We start from the raw sequence: 16,708 nt of genomic DNA on the forward strand, positions 1-16,708 counted from the left end.
TTTTCTTACATCCCAATATCATTATCCCAATATCATTATCCACTGAATCACTAAACCAATGTTTCCTTCCTAACATATTAAGACTCATTCTTACTGAGTTTAATTGCTCTTCCATCTTCTATTACTTCCCCCTAAAAAATTGTCTTGCAATAAAGGGATATATGTACAGGGATATATGTACATCCATATATTTCAATAAATTACACAAACCAACTATTTCAATGTTGAAAAGCAAAAGAAAACACACAAATGCATGCAATTAATGGTACTGATACTCCAGAAACAAAAAATCATAATAAGAATGAAGAGCATATGCCTAGGCAAGCAAGCATAACCTCCTCCAGATGATTTTTAATTATGTAAATGAAGCCCTAAAAGTAGTGACAATATTTTTGAAGGAAAGGGAAAAGAAAAGTAATGAAATTGAGATGGGTGGGCTTGAACTTAACTAGCCACTGGTGTAGCCACTGGTGTAGGTTGAGGTTCGTTGGGAGTGGCAGAACACGCTTTGAGGACAGCTTCATTCTGCCAAACCCGAAGAAGACGCTTCTTAGCATTGGCTTTTCGGGTGGTGGTGAGCTTGATTCTCTTCCAAACCAGTCCTCCAGAATCATGCTTCTTCACAATCTCCATCACCCGCGTCCCCCAAAATCCCATCTGATTCGATTCATTAGAATTTTCAAACACAATTAACTCTATTAATTCATTGTTAAAAGAATTCCAAAATGCAAACCACATGTAATGATGAATTTTAAGGATTACCTTCACTCGACGGAACAGGAAAAGGAGTTGCTTTGTGGCACACAATGCTGAGGGACTGCTAGCTAGGGTTGTGAAGTCAACTAAACACACTAAACTTATATTGTCCATTTTCCTCTTTACATTTATATCAATTTAATAAATTTAATATAAATAATAAAAAAAAAACTTTTATATTTACTTTAACTCATTTGCCATAGTTCTAAAAAAACTTTTTAAAGAGCTAAACTCTATTTTGTTTTTTAAGAAAAAAACAAACAACTTAACATTTTACATTTTATTGAATAATATACAAGGAGTTGTTGGACTCTCTCCAGGTAGTAGAACTATGAGTCTGGTAGAACCAGGTGGATCCTATAAACCCATGAATATTTATCATTCTTACTAGACCTCTAAAATATATTGAGAATATTTTTACATTTATAAGAAGGGATAAGTTATAGATGTTAATTAATGATGAAGATTACTTGCTCTGTTTTTTTAATGTTGTCTTTAATGTAATTGTATTATTTTCTAAAAATTATTATCTTTAAATAATTAATGCTGACAGAGAAAATAATAACAATAATAGAATTTTAATTTTTAAAACTATACTCTTCTATTCAACAATCCTCGAAAAAGAGAAAGAGATAATTTGTTACATTTATTATTTATAAACTAAAATAACTAAAGATATTTTGATAAAAAAAAATAATTAACGATAGACAAGTAAAAAAAGATCTTATAAAATATTTATTTTAAAAAGAATGTGCCGTAAATAGGGACCGAAGAAGTACATGCTAACTTCTAATTAAATGTATGTTTTTTTTTTTTCTTAACGTCATTTGGTGTAAATATCTCTGTTAACATTCACACATTTAATTATATGGAATTATTTCTGAATCTAAAATCATTTGAGCTAAACAATTTTGGATAACTAAAATTTATACTACAAAATCACATTTGTAAAACTTGATAGCTTTAACTTGAAAAAGCCCCAGACCCCAAAGTGATGCCAAAGTACCGAAACACGATATATTTTAACAAAGAAAATGTCTAACGTATAAGGAAAAGCATTATACGGTAAACGAGTATGCCATGCGTGAGGAAAGTTAAAATTATTGGACTCTTTATTCACAAGGAAAGCTATCCATAAAATGTTTTTATTAGACAAGTCACGGAGACAATCTTGAAAATCCGACAAAAAATTTGATAAAACCTACATATAATACATATTAGAGTAACATATAAAGCTAAGCTGTATACATTAACTGCCACATCCCCCACCCCCAAGGAACTTGTAATAGGATGGGTGGGGATAATAATACTAAAGATACAACAATTCTCTGCTATGTTATACGCGATTGGGCCATTACAAAATATATAAATTTCAGACACAAAATACTTTGGCCCGTAAAGGAAATCAGCATACTGTGCGCCCATAGCACAAACAAGCAAGGTAAAGGTTTTTTGACCATTTTTCCTGAGAACATAAACAGAACCAAAATGAAGATATCAGTCTCGGTATTGACTTCACAAAATCAACTACTTCATTCATCAACCCTTCCCTTACCTTAACATGTGTGCTTGGAAATTGAGATGTACGCAGAGTTTCCTGGGTTTCATCTCCGGGCCTGCGCCTAGGAATGCTCAGTATAAGAGCAGATTGATCCCATGTAGCAGCAGTTGCTGTAATCCTATAACCATTATCCCATCGCCTGTGGATTCCCTCACTAGGATAGAGAAAATCAAGTTCAACAACCTACATTTAAAAGATGGATAATGAGAGCAAGGATTAGGTATAGTGGCAGAGACTCAATAATTGAAGTACAGACTATTTCAACTCAACAAGAGTTTTTGCACATAACCATTAGAAAAAGAAACTGTATGTGAGCAATAAGTATCTTAAATCATTTAATTTTCAAAGAAAAATTCAACCAAGCTGTCATAAAAACATGCCTGCATTTTAAACTCAGCATGAGATGAGAGTTATCAAATACAGATTTTCCAGCCTTAATTTTACCTGATGAAAACTAATCAATTGAATCTAAATATAAAGCAAACCTGATCACTGAATCCGGCATTTCGCGACATAACAACACCCCAACGACTTCCAGCAGTGGCCATTGAGGTCACATGAAAACCTTCTCTCCACTTCTTGTTTATCCATTTGAATGGGAATGAGTCACTTACTTTGTATGATTGTTGTGTATACTGTGTGCCTGCATAAATTAGAATACAAGTCACCAAAAATTAGAGTTAGCAACAGCAGAATGCTTGTATGTAGAGATCTGCAGAAATTCATATATTGGATTCTTGGTCCAAAGAAAAACACTAAACAAAGCTCACCTAAAATAACAGTAAAAACACAATTACTTGGAGGTGGTGTTTATGCCTTTAGAATCCAAAGGCTACTGCATCCCTCTCCCACTCATAAATACGAATGAATTAGTCTACTACCACTCTACTACTAATTGTAAATTTGTAATTAGCTGTACATACAGTATAAATATAGATGACTAGATGTACATAAATCTGATCCACATATGTTCAGGCATTAGTGTTTTCTTCTTTCCCCTTCTACTTAGTCATATGGTATCAGCTGCTAGTGGAAGCAAAGGAAACCATGATCTGTCCACAGTTATCTCTCAGCTCTCACTTCTCACCAATAGCTCCCCTTTACCCTTAACCCTACATATCCTTCCAGCCCCTTCAGAAAATCCCAATCTAACCCAGACCCAAAACTAGACAATAAGGTGTTCACTCTTATATCACGTGAATTCAAACAGGCAAATCCTTATGCATGTGGAGAAACGACATACAGCCTCTTCGCCAAACTTGTACAAGAAGACAGAATAAGTGGGAAGATTATTTAAAAATCCATTTATATGAGGTTAATTTGAAATTATTCCAAATAAAAAATACACAACCAATTAACTGAACTCCATAAAATTCACCAAGTCTATCCAACCAATAAAAATGTGCTTCAACATTTAGAATGTTTCTTATATTATAATCACCTTTGCTTCCATTTCCTTGGATCCTACAGAAAGCATGCTAGTTAAAAGAAAGCTAAGGCATAATGCTACTTTCCCCCCTTTTCCCAGTTTATGTGGTGGAAAACCATAGAATCAACAACAGGAGGTGCATTAACCCACAAAGGTTACGTTATTTTTGGGGGGTATGGGGCCTGTTAAGAGTAAAGACATGCCCTTATCACAGATTGCTGGGGTTTATATTGAGGGAGCCTGACACTAAATAAACTCGAAATTTATTGATGTAGATAAACCCAAAACATGACCAAAACACCTAAAGTATAAAAAGCAAAATCTCAGCAATAAAGACCAAAGTCCAAAACTAGTTCATTTTTAAAAAAACAAACCTTTTGACATCACCACAAGAGAGCTCCCATTATTAGCCCCTGCAATAGAAGTAATGTAATAGTTCTTTTCCCACTGTTCCATGATCCATTCCTGAAAAGAAACAGAATCACATGGGCAAGATTCATCATATGAAAACAGATAGCTAATTATATGACAAGTACTGATTTATATAAATCATATAATTTCACCTTGTGTAAGAAAAATGGTGACAACTTATAAACTTGACTTGAAAAGCCAGTTCCAGCATCCATAATAAGGGCCCAGAGATTGGAACAAGAAGCCACACAACTAATTAGAAGGCCATCTGCAATCCCTCTCTCCACATGTTGCGCTAATCTTGCATCCGCTACATTGTAATGATACCTAAATTACAATCAATTCAGAAGTCATAAGACACAGTCATAACAAAATACTCAAGCGGTAGAAACTTTTGCCTTCAAGGTAAATCACTAGGTTCACTGTTATTGTTTCATGAGTCAAGCAAAATAAATTTTGCTACTACCGGTACTGCAGCATCTAATCTATTGCACCTATGAATCATGAAAATCACAAAAACTGTAGCAATCTCAACATTTACACTACCACATTATACTTCCATAATCAGATTGTTGAAATTACTTATCTCTTGGCAAATATTGTTGAAATTGCTTTGATAAAGCAATTTCAACAGTGCATTAAAAATTGTTTTTCAAATCAAAGAAATGGATTGTATTATATAATATTACAAGAACTAAGAGACAAGCAAACATTTATTTGGTTTGAAAAACAAATGTTTTAACAATAATATAATACAAAAGTGCATTAAAAAGGAATAATCTCGGATATCCAATTGCTCAATTAAAGGAAGCTGCTACAAAAAGTGGCTGCAGCTCTACCTTTGCTTCATTGGCAGTCTTGCATTGTAAACTGAAATCCATTGTGTAGCAGGAACCCCCAAACGAACCTTCTTTTTGGGCTGTGAATCATCCTCTTCCTCAATATTCAATCTACCCCTCTTCTGCCCAACCTGGTAAATTGTTTGCGGGAACAAAGGATCACACCATGAACACAAAGACCAACATCATGATAATAAAAATAGTGCCAAAAGATAAGGGACCTTTCTCGTGTTAATAGGACAGGCCACAACCATAATTAGGGTTGTCACATGTCCTAATACCAGCTGCACTGCAGTTCTGTATGTTGAGTGATACAATATATGAAATACATCCAACGCTATCTTCCAGTAATTTAGAGTATCTTAATTCTTAGATTATCTCTTAGTTCCCATGTTTTCTTAATATCCCCAAGATTTGTTTTCATATTAACAGTATCTTGTGAGTTTTCCTTAATTTAATTAAGATTATGAACCAGCATTAGTATAATTTTATATTTATATTTTGTATCACAGATTTAACACATATCGAATCAATATCAATTGCAGAGTATTGAGTCTCTTTTATCTCTTTTTCTTCTCTCAATACCTGAAACCCTATAATTTCAACACAGGCGACTGCAACTTCAGTATAGGCCCACTAAGCCTTGCGGCCAATTACTGAAAATTCAGCCTAAGCTCATTAAGCCGTATGGCTTTCTAATAGAATTTGTGTGTGGAAAAGCAGTGTGGCATACAATTGTCATATTTAATGTAACTATTGTACATAAATAACTTTGCTAAAATAGAGCATACAGCTTAGGGACTAAGAGAAAATCCTGTTTGTAAATGGGGGAAAATTCCCCCGATTTGTTTCTGTCCAGTTTCTATATATACTAAATAATAGAAGACTTGATCATTCAGTAAAATTGATACTCTAAAATCACACAATGGGGATTACCTTTTGAGCACCTTCAGTGTTAATTGGCCTCAATGCAGGATTCGGTCCAAGCATACCATCAAACAAAGATATTAGCCTGGAATAGTTAGGTTCTTCATCAAACTTCATGTTTACTACAATCTCAAGGAACTGCCTAAAAGGAGCAGGGCAAAAACAGCATAGCATCTCAGGAGATGTTCCCATCTTCTTTTTGCAAACAAGGAAGGATTTGTTATCACCCTAAAAAGAAGGTAAAATCAGATTAAAACAAAATATGCAGGGAAACTGAATCACCACATGTAGTACTCTTCATTCTAAAATAAGTGTTGTTATAAGGTGTTGCAAAAGAATTATGAAAATCCTAAGTTCTATATAAATAAATTTTAAAAAAATCATAAGACTTTGGATGCATTTGGGTAACTAGCTTAATTAAATTCTTAATGAATAAGTTTTTTTCATGTACAAGTTGTTTTTATAAACACAGGAAATAGGGTTAAACTATTTTTATACAAGTTATAAGCTGTTTTCATAAGCTGAAGAGCTTATGAAAATAAGCTGAAAGTAACTTGTGAACATAAATAAGTTATTTTCGTATGTACAAGGTTATCAAATTGAGATTCAAATTATGAGTTGTCAACCTAATTTTTGAATCATGAATCATAAATCATAATTTGTATTGAATTGTCAGAATCAAAGACAATGAAAAATAAATTCAAATATATCACAGATTATATATAGTGTTCAATGTAATAGTTTTAAACTAGAAACAGATAAAACAACTTAACCAGAAGTCTGATAAAAGTTGGAGAAAGGTAATAAATGTTTTCTTGGGAGGACATAGTTGGAGAAAGGTAATAAACGTTTTCTTGGTATTGTAAAAGAATAGATAATTTGGAACAAAAAAGAATTGCTAAAAAAACATTTATTTCACAATGGAAGAAGTACTTGATGAGAATATAAAATAAATAAATAAATAAATGGATATACCTGATAACCTTGCCAAGGTAACCTGCCTTTATGAAGGAAGATGAGTGTATATGCAAGAGATTCAAGATCATCCCTTCTACTAGCAGTTCTTCCCAAATGAGCATGAACACTGGCATATCGAACAGTCCCTCTACAGAAATTAAAAATATAAGACTGAAGCAGATTGATAAATGATAACCATGAACATGAAACAACAAAAACCGTAATAATAGAAACAAGTAAAGATAATAATAGCAACAAGTAGAATAAAAGAAAAAATCAAAAAGAAGGAAAAAGGTAACCTAAACATATCAGGGCGTTGATCATATTCAACATGCTGCCCACTGGAGGTGTCTCTCCACTTTGTTGCTGAAAAACACATGCTTATATGAGAAAGGTCAAAAAGGAGTGTGAATATGAATGAAATGCATCATCCTTGAATTGAAACTACTAACCTAACCCAAGGTCTACAAGAAATAATTTCTTTTCTTGTGGTGTAGAAGGTTGACCTAGTAAAAAGTTTTCTGGTTTTACATCTCCATGCACATAGCTATAATGAACAACAGAAACCAGAATATCATGTTAGGAAAACAATAAATTCAAATCAAAGATCAAAAAACACTCAGATTATGACAAAGGCAAACAAATCAAAAAAAAACTTTAATATACAAAAAATAGTTTACCAACAACATACCCTCTTGCATGCATCTTCTCCAGGATCGATAGGGACTCGACTGCTATACATGCAACCATTTCCGCAGTCATACTACACATTCAAAAGACAAGCAACAACAGATTTTCAAAGAAAAACAAGGAACAAATTAGTCATTGTAGAAAGGAAGGAAAAAGAGAAGTAAAACAGTCTCACGGCCTGAAGTACTGTAGTAGAAGGCATAAAATACAACATCAAAGGAAAAATACACACCGTATACATCACTAATAGGTTAAAGTTAAATTTAATATTTACTAAAGTAGTCATTACATAAAAAAAAAAAAGGAAATCAAATTTAGCTCATATGAAAACCAAATTAAGGAAAAGAAAACCAAAAGATAACACCACGAAGCATGTAATACAAGAAACCAACTCCAACTTCTTTTTCTCCAAACTTTTAGTTAATTCAGTTATGTATACATGTGGAAGAAAATGAAGCTAAAAAAGGAGTCACCTCACTTCAATATAAACATTTATAAAAAGCCTATAAACACAAAATCAATTATAATAGCTCTCATTTTAAAACACAAGGCCTATAAAACACACAGCAGATACAATAAAAAGGGTTAGCTTATACTCACGCCTGGCTTGAGGAATTCCAAACATCCCACAAGCTTGGACCAAGCATGTCCATAACCTGCATGCATACCAAAAAAAAAAATTAAATAGTAAAGTTGGTGATGAGAAAATAAAATGGTTGTTGTGTAGGTCATACCATCACATAATATTCCCCTTGTCTTCCTTTGTAGTGTACTTTAGGTATTCCATGGCTGCCACCAAGGGTGCTTTTCACAAAACAAAACAAAAAACTCAGGCAAATTCACTTATCGAAAGCAATTGACAACATATATCTCTTGCAACATAAACAAAGCACCTACTTGTATACTTGCCACTCGTAAGGAGGGCCATAATTACAGCCTTTGCTGTTCCTATGCTCAAATTTCAATGCCACCTGAAACACAAAAGATAAGAAACATTCAATCAACTTAAATCCATAGAAAATTGTTCAAACAGTGAGTTAACAGGAGAAGCTTTTACCTCAGTGGCACCAGCACCAGTGGTCCGATCGTTACCACCAGTGACTCGACGGCCAACAAAAACCTGTCCAAAGCCACCTTTGCCCAGTTTCCTCTCTACTTTGTAGACAGGTGATCCTCCTACTTGAACCTTTTATTAACATATCAACAATAAGCACCTTGACAATATCAACAAAAGAATTGAGTAATAATTAAAAGAAAAGAATACCCTCTCCGGAAAAGGAGCTGCGTTGGTGTCATCTTCTTGAGCAACGCCCTTGTTTGCACTCAAGCCACCACTCTCGTCGGCCATGGCGGCAGCGTCGTCTTTCTTAGTGTGATCGGATATTATTATAAGGGGATTCTCCTCTTTTTTGGCCGCCAAACGAGTTCTTGGCCTCTCCACCGCCGCTGCCTCTCTGGCAACTGCAGCGCGAGTCTTGACGTATCTCCCGGCCGGAGACGGTGGTTCGGAGCTTTTACGAGCAACCGGAGCACGACGTCGTCGCGGTCCACTACGAAGCTCCGGCATTCTCCAAACCCATGCAATCGATTCGCAGCGCCAAGATCATTATCACGAAAGCTGCGACGCCCGATTCATCGATGGAATTGTTTTGCTTTGAAGGAAATAACAGACAGCGAGAGAATCGAGTCAAATCGATGATGGAGGATTAGGGTTAGGGTTCGGTGGATGGATGGATGGGGAAAGTGAATGATAGCTAGCAGATTAAGATGAAAAGAAAAATTAGAAATAGAAATATCCAATGATTCCAATCCAATAAATTCATAAATAATAAATAAATAGGATGACAGAAAAGGAAGATTAAAAAACAATCTAATATTTTCATAGGTTAGAAAGATTTTTTTTTTAATCACTTCAAACCATTTATGAAACTAATTCTTAGGAGTTTAACCTACACTTAAAAGGTTTTTTTCCTCCTCAAAATTATGTTATCCGGATATTAAAGTTAAACTCGGTATATATTATCAATTAAATTACGTTTAAAAAGACTTTTGGTATAAAAAATCAAAGTTATAGGATCGATGATTTGATGATTAATAGAAAAAATATGAAAGAGAAAAACTGTGAATTTAAATATCTTCTACTAATAAATTAGCAACTAACTGAATATTTTAAATAAAATACGAAATGATAATGTATATGTATCTACCTTGGATTGTACCATCACTGTCATTTAATTATTTATCCGCACACGAGCTAGGTCCAATTTAATCATCTGACATTGCTAATCAATTATTTTTTCTAACTAGACTAGACTAGACTAGACTATGTGTAATATTCTTCAAATAATTATATTTTATGCAAGTCAAATAATTTAGCATTGGTATATATATGGCAACAATAGTTACTCCACACAAATAAACAAGAAATGACTCACTCCTCGATCAAGTAGCAGCAAAACATTCTAGAAACAAAACAAACTTTTGAGTGGCAACAACTCAAAAGAGAACAACATCGTCGTCACTTGATTACGGCTTAATCCTTCGTTACCAATCAACCAATGCTTCATATATACAATAAAAATACTCCAAACCTCAACTCAACTCGCAAATCCCTCTTTCACACTCCGTCTCCATGCATCATGCACAATAATATTCAAATGATAAAATATCAGCACTTTTAAAATGAAAAATATAAAAAGCAATAATATTTTACTTTTTTATGTTAATTCTATTCTTTATAACTTTTTATGTGCATGTGTAAATGGCAATCTTTTACCTAATAATTGAAAATTAATTTCATTAAAGCATTAAAACCCTTGAATTAAGTTTTATCTCTCAAAACAAACTTTTTCATATCATTAGAAAAGATGTTTTATATATGTTGAAAAGTTTTTATAAAGTTGTTTATACGGTTATATTTAGGTCTTAGGCTATAGGAGGTCAATTTATCCGCTCTATCTATTGTCATTCAACATTGTTTGATATAACCTATTATCTTTTGTTATTATTGTTACCGTCATATTTTCTAATCGGTACATTTTCAATGAATCTCAAATCGGGTGTGTCTTCTTAATAAAAGATTTAGTATAAGTGATTAGTGGGTTGTTTCCTTTATTCCAATGACTCGGTATTTTTCGTAATGTTTTCTCTTCTTCAATGTGTTAGTTTTGTTGTGTAATGATTGTTAATGTCAATACCATTGGACTTGTCTCACCTTTGTTGATGAAATCGAACTTTTCAAAGCACTATTAGAGTCTCCAAGTGTTGTCACTACTATAATCCCCTCACTTTGATGAAATCGAACTATGTTTTTTTATTTTATTCTTTGACCACACTTTATTCTATTCGGTGGAGTTATCTCTTGTCTTCATTTTCATGTTACAAATAATAATAACATAATAATGAAAATGTTAGCATGCTTGAATGTTTCAACTTGATTTGTTTGTTTGATCCAAGTTGTTGAGGTTATTAATGGTATGACAGAACAAGAGTGTTCAGGATGAGTTGTGTGAATGACATCAACATCTTGTGTAATGTCTCAACCATATTGACCAGCTCTTGCAAAGTATAAGGATGTTATGGGAAATCCCAAGCTCTTCATGTTTATTTGGAGAATTTTCACGCTTCTATGGGCACCAAATTCATGCAACCTTTCTCTCCTAAACAAATTTGATTTTTGCAATGAGAAAGTACTAGGTTATAGCTTTTGAGGTTATATATATTGTCATTGAATATCTTGAAAATATTCGTGAGCAACTCACAATTTTTTCAGGATTCTTATCATTGATGGAAAAGAAGTAGATTCATGTCACTTCTTTATCCAAGTCACTTCTTATGGAGGGTTTGAAAAGGTACAATGTGAAGGTTTATAACCACTACTTTTATGGTCCTCACTGTTGAAGACAATATGCTAATGAATTTGATTTTTTTTTTTCTAAATCTTTAGTTGTTTTAAAACATGGACTTATTTTTTGTTTGCGCGAATTAATGGTGTGTTTTGCAATCCAATGCAAGATTTTGCCTTGAATGGAAAATATGCCTACAAAATTTGTGAAACTGTGAATGCTTATTTCATTATTTTTTAAATATTCTAATTTTATTTGGTTCAGTTGTAGAAATTTGAATATCTTCTAACCTATCTTGTAGTTTATTAAAGATAAAAGATGGAAAGAAGTAATTAAAGTTTTCAATTTTTCATCGACAACCACAAGTGTTTCCCATATGTTGCGAAAATACTATTCTTTATTGTTTTATCACTATCAACAAATCTACTATTTTAAGGGCAAACAATGGACCCCTATAAATTATAGTCTATGCATCTAAGTAAAATTTGTTTGTTTGAACACAAATCACTACCAAGGCTTGTTCTAACAGGCACAATTGCACTTGGTTAGATGCTCTACAAAATCAATCAACTAAGCCAGTTCCCATTCAAAGGGCACAATTTTCATAATCTTCTCTAGGAATTCATTCAATCATCATTCAACTATCAACGGTTGGGGCTATTGAATTGTCTCGAGATCGCTATTTTTTCAATTAAACAAAATATTAAATGTTGTACATAAAAAATGGGAAACTGAGAATATGAAGTAAACATAATGACCAAAACATTTATTCAACTAGATATATGGTCATAAAAAAATTTTTGTTGCATCTTTTAATCATTAGGAATAATAAACTATGAGAATGTGGAGTACGTATAACTACGAAAAGATCAATCTAAGACCAATTTGTGTGTGTGTGTGTGCGCGCCTCTTATCTAGATATGCTAATAGCAAAGTTAACAAATGAAGTTGATTAACCAAATTATGTCTAGTGTCAAAACTATTGCTGGCCAGAGGTTGTCTCGAAAATGATAATTTCTTGTTTTTTGAATTGTCTTATCTTCTTTATACCAAATATGTTGCTATACATTTTCGGCAGATGACTGTTAGATGTCATTTACGACTAACTTTTGTAGTGAATAGTTACATGAAATTTGCCTCTTTTCCTCAATTTATGGTTCTTTTTGTAGGAATTGTACATATTTTCATGTTTAGTTTGATTTTATATAGTAGATACTCTCATTTTGTGAATTAATATTGAAACCACTTCAGTTTCAGGCCAAAAGAAGAAAAGGTTCTAGCAGCTGATGTCTCGCTAAGCGAGGCATATGCGCTTAGTGAATGACATTTATTAAGCGAGGCATACAGCTCGCTTAGCGGGTTGCGAAACCCTAGAAGAGGATCAGTCAGAGATTTGCTCGCCCAGCGCACTGCAAGCTCGCACAACGAGTCGTTTGTCTCTTCTCGTGCTCAACGCGCCCAGCTCACTAAGCCAAAATTCGCTCACTCTCGCTTAGTGAGCCTTCAGAATCTGAAACGTCAAGGAGCCTTTAAAACACTGAAGTTGGCAGAAACCAAAAAAAGGAGTCGAAAAATAGAGCCAATGGAGAAGCTAGAGCGACAGAAATGAAACCACCAAGAGAGTCTAGGTTAGAGGAGTGAGATTAAGGTTCTAAAGGTTGAAAGAGACATCCTCAACCCTCCTTAGCCATTTTCTTCCCTCAAAATTTGACCTTTGTATTGAAAGCTCATTACTTGTAATAGAAGGCTAAACCTCTTGGTTGGGAAGTTCTTTGAACCTTTTATGTAAAATTCTCTTACTATCTATTTAATGTTGTTTTTATGTGTTCATTGCTTCTATCTATGCTTTTTTTTGTATGTTTATGGCTTGATCACTCATTTGTATGCATAGTTAGGATTTTTAGTACTCGGAAGTGCTTTAAAGCCTTAGAACTTGATAAAGCAAGTTAGAAAACTGTATGTCTAGGAATAAAGTGCAGCGATCTAGTCTATATTATGCTGTAGACTTAATGCAACTCTTTTAGGCTGAGTTTGTTGAGGGATCAATGACGAGGTTTAAAAAGAGTTAGGCTCATTCACTTGAGGAATCTTGGTTTGGGTCATTTCTTAGCATAAGAACACTAGGATAACATTAAATAAAGAAAAATATATAGCAACATCAAGGTAGATTCAGTAGAACAACCTAACGCTTTTTACTTATCTGTTTTTACTTCTCAGGCCATAGATATTTAGTTCATAGTTAACTAGATTTCCACACAAAAACCTAACTTGATATTTACTTCGCTTTTTGGTTGTGTACAAATGTTTGCTCGCTAAACATATATTTTTCTGAGTGAAACAAATTCCCTGTGGATAGAATACTTGGTTCTTACCGTTTTATATTACATGCGCGACTCGATGCACTTGCCGAATAGCATCGTAGAAAGAAGCGGAACAATGGCCAATAGCCCAAACAAAAGAAAGAATCAATTATATTTTTCATATGATTTCATCTCCTTTTATGAATAGACTAATTATCTTTCTAAGATTCCTATATATATATATATATATATATATATATATATATATATAAAGAGAGTGAAAGATTATTTGGATTGGTAAGTTAATTGGAAGATTCCCTAAAAGAATGATACTTATTCAAATTAGATACTAGTTCTTATATCCATTGCAAAATCTCTCAAGTTTTACCACTTGAGAAAAATTATCTTAAAAGGAGGAAAGGTCATTGGGCTAAAAAAGAGAAGAAAGACAGTGAATCAGTATGAAAATTATTCACCTTTCAATTAGTCCTTTCCCTTATTTTAAGATCATGTGTCATAATAATGTGTTGAGTTTCACTAATTCAAGATTAATCAAGAGAAAACTATTAGAGAAAAGGAGAAATACATGATAGAAATGGAGGGTCATCGTGAGAAATTGAAGATGAACCCTGTTATCAGTGATGTGGTACCGCTGCAACAAGACTTCCTAAAGAAAATGCAAGTTTGGTAGATGTTGATGTAAAATTGGTAGGTTATAAGGAGAATAGTTATGGTGGAAGTGAGTATGAAGATGCCAATATGGATGTTCAAGCTAACTACATGGGCATAGACAATGAAAGGGGTCTTGAGCTTTTTTGCCTTTGTAAGAGAGAAGAGGATGATGGTGTTAAAAAAATGAATGAGAGCAAAAATATGTTGGCATTGTTTTAGTAACAATTTTTTTTATTTAACATTTCACAATTAAGGTAGGATTTATTTTTAGTCTTAGGTTGCGGATAATGTGTTGTGTTTTCAAGATTAATTCATGACTTACGACATTTTATTGTATATTTAGAATGTTGACATAGACAATGGGTGTGTAATTAATAGTGCATGTTGGTTAGACAAAAAATTACACATTGCAATACACAACTAAAAAATTATGTAAATGATTGATTAAGTTTAAGGTGGATTCAATTAGATTCAACTATAATCCAAACACATTTTAAACAATTCAGAATTCCACTTGTTTTACATTTAAGGAAGTGGAATCTTTTACACATAAAACCCATTTTTTTTCTAATGAGTTTTCTTTTGTGTGAAACCATGCTTTATGTTTTACCATTTGGTCTTCATCCAATATAAGATGGAATTCTCAAGTAGAATTTTTGTTTAGAGTTTTATACGTTTTTCACCATGCATATTACCTAAAATTAAAAAAAAAATGTATTCTAACACATTATAGTATGTAAAATTGAGCTAGTTAAAGACCACACGAATGTTCAAATCTTATGGTTCTTCTTTCTCCGTGTAATGTTTTGTCACATAATATAGACTTATGTTTTACAAATGACATGGTTTTTGAATACCAAAAATATACATCTTTTGTGATTTATTGGAATTAAAAATAAATATTTTTTTTATAAAATCTGATATTTAAAAAAACTAAAAACTTATTAAAATTAAAATATAAAATTAAATAATAGGATTGTTCATTTTCCATATTCTTGAAATGATATCAAGTTCAATTTCGTTTCATTCTTGATCAACACTAAAACAATTATTTTGATACCTAACATAAACAATTATTTCTATGCAAACTTGATTGAAAGTTAAAGATAGTAATTGAAAATAATGTTACACATTTTAATATTCTAAAATTCATAATTTTAGGCTGAATTGGTAGATGTAGGAGATTACTCCGATGTTTTATTTCTAAGGGTGTTATTGTATTTTAAAAGAAATTAATATTTTTTCCTTCTTTTTCACTATCCTCTCTTCTCTACTTCCAAAGAAAGATTTTAATTTGTCACAAAATTTCCTATAACTAAATATTTAAAATAGTTGGTATTTTTAAAAAAAATATTGATGCTACTTAAATTGTTTTTTGGAAGTACATACAGCACAGGTATTTTTAAATTGTGAGTTTATTTTAAGTGTTTCACATGCAAGAATTTTATAACGGCTATTACGACAAATGTTGAAATGCAAGAATTTGCTAACAAAAGCAATCAATGGGTTAAGCCTTGTACAAACTAAAGTTGGTGAGCACAAATGTACCAACCACTTATATAATTTGTTTGACTAGCTTAACATAATAAAGTAACCTTATATTTTTGGCTGAATTATAATTTTATTATTTCTGTAATTCTTAATTCACAATTTTAGTCTCATTATTATTAAATTTATCATTTTGGTTCTTTCATGATGGTCAGCAATAAATATTATAACATTAAAATAAATTATATAAATTAATGATACTCTAATTTATGTTAAAGTGAACTCTCCTCTCTCGATAATTTTTTTTATTCATAAAACTCCAATTTAAAAATGTTATTCTAACCTAATTCTACAACATATTGCTTAGCATTAATTATGAGTCTATTTTGACATCATAATTAATTATGAATTGAAATAATTTTGACTTTGTGCCAAATAAAAAACTATTTATTAAGTTTTAATACTACCTTATTTTCCCAAACATAATAAATCACTATACTTCAAAATCCATTTTACTAAATCCCACTAAAAATCTTGAACAAAAACACAAAAAAAAATCTGTAAAATTTGAAATGAAGTAACGCTGGTGTGATTATAATATTTGATAGATAGAAGAATAAGTAGAAGATTGATTTGTTAAATATTTATTGGAATCATTGTAGTTTGTAGTCTTACCCATATGACTGTTGCTAATAATAAAAATAAAAATATCAGGTGAAAATTGAAAAAGCACAGCTGTGAAGCATGTTGTGCGAGTGGCAGGATTTGAATTTGAACACACCCACGCTGATGAAATATTATATTATTTATACTAAGGTATGTTTCGTATCATA

The 16,708-nt window shown here is 32.3% G+C and overlaps 1 protein-coding gene and 1 long non-coding RNA gene across 2 annotated transcripts; both read right to left on the reverse strand.

The window, feature by feature from the left end:
• Positions 1–139: 139 nt before the first annotated feature.
• LOC114394922 lies at positions 140–859 on the reverse strand. The gene is made up of 2 exons (XR_003662879.1): positions 763–859; positions 140–657 (listed from the first exon to the last, which is right to left on the reverse strand). It is a non-coding gene; the product is annotated as an uncharacterized LOC114394922 (long non-coding RNA).
• Positions 860–1,868: 1,009 nt separating this feature from the next.
• LOC114395751 (casein kinase 1-like protein HD16) lies at positions 1,869–9,361 on the reverse strand. The gene is made up of 16 exons (XM_028357596.1): positions 8,835–9,361; positions 8,628–8,756; positions 8,468–8,541; positions 8,305–8,374; positions 8,171–8,226; positions 7,572–7,643; positions 7,333–7,427; positions 7,180–7,246; positions 6,899–7,028; positions 5,933–6,151; positions 4,997–5,127; positions 4,310–4,484; positions 4,121–4,211; positions 2,803–2,960; positions 2,312–2,500; positions 1,869–2,221 (listed from the first exon to the last, which is right to left on the reverse strand). Exons 1-16 carry the CDS (start codon positions 9,135–9,137, stop codon positions 2,162–2,164), a joined length of 2,019 nt encoding a protein of 672 aa, XP_028213397.1. The 5' UTR covers positions 9,138–9,361; the 3' UTR covers positions 1,869–2,161.
• Positions 9,362–16,708: the final 7,347 nt, after the last annotated feature.

Source organism: Glycine soja, chromosome 18 (genome assembly GCF_004193775.1).
Source record: "Glycine soja cultivar W05 chromosome 18, ASM419377v2, whole genome shotgun sequence".
In the NCBI taxonomy this organism is placed as follows: domain Eukaryota; kingdom Viridiplantae; phylum Streptophyta; class Magnoliopsida; order Fabales; family Fabaceae; genus Glycine; species Glycine soja.

Bases quoted from the DNA above. Each gene is read 5' to 3' on its own strand.
- LOC114395751 (XM_028357596.1), bottom strand. From the start codon at position 9,137: ATGCCGGAGCTTCGTAGTGGACCGCGACGACGTCGTGCTCCGGTTGCT. The intron at 8,542-8,627 runs GTAAAAGCTTCT...TTTGTGTTTCAG, and splicing joins CTGGTGCTGGTGCCACTGAG to GTGGCATTGAAATTTGAGCA. The intron at 2,222-2,311 runs GTAAGGGAAGGG...TTATGTTCTCAG, and splicing joins TTCCAAGCACACATGTTAAG to GAAAAATGGTCAAAAAACCT.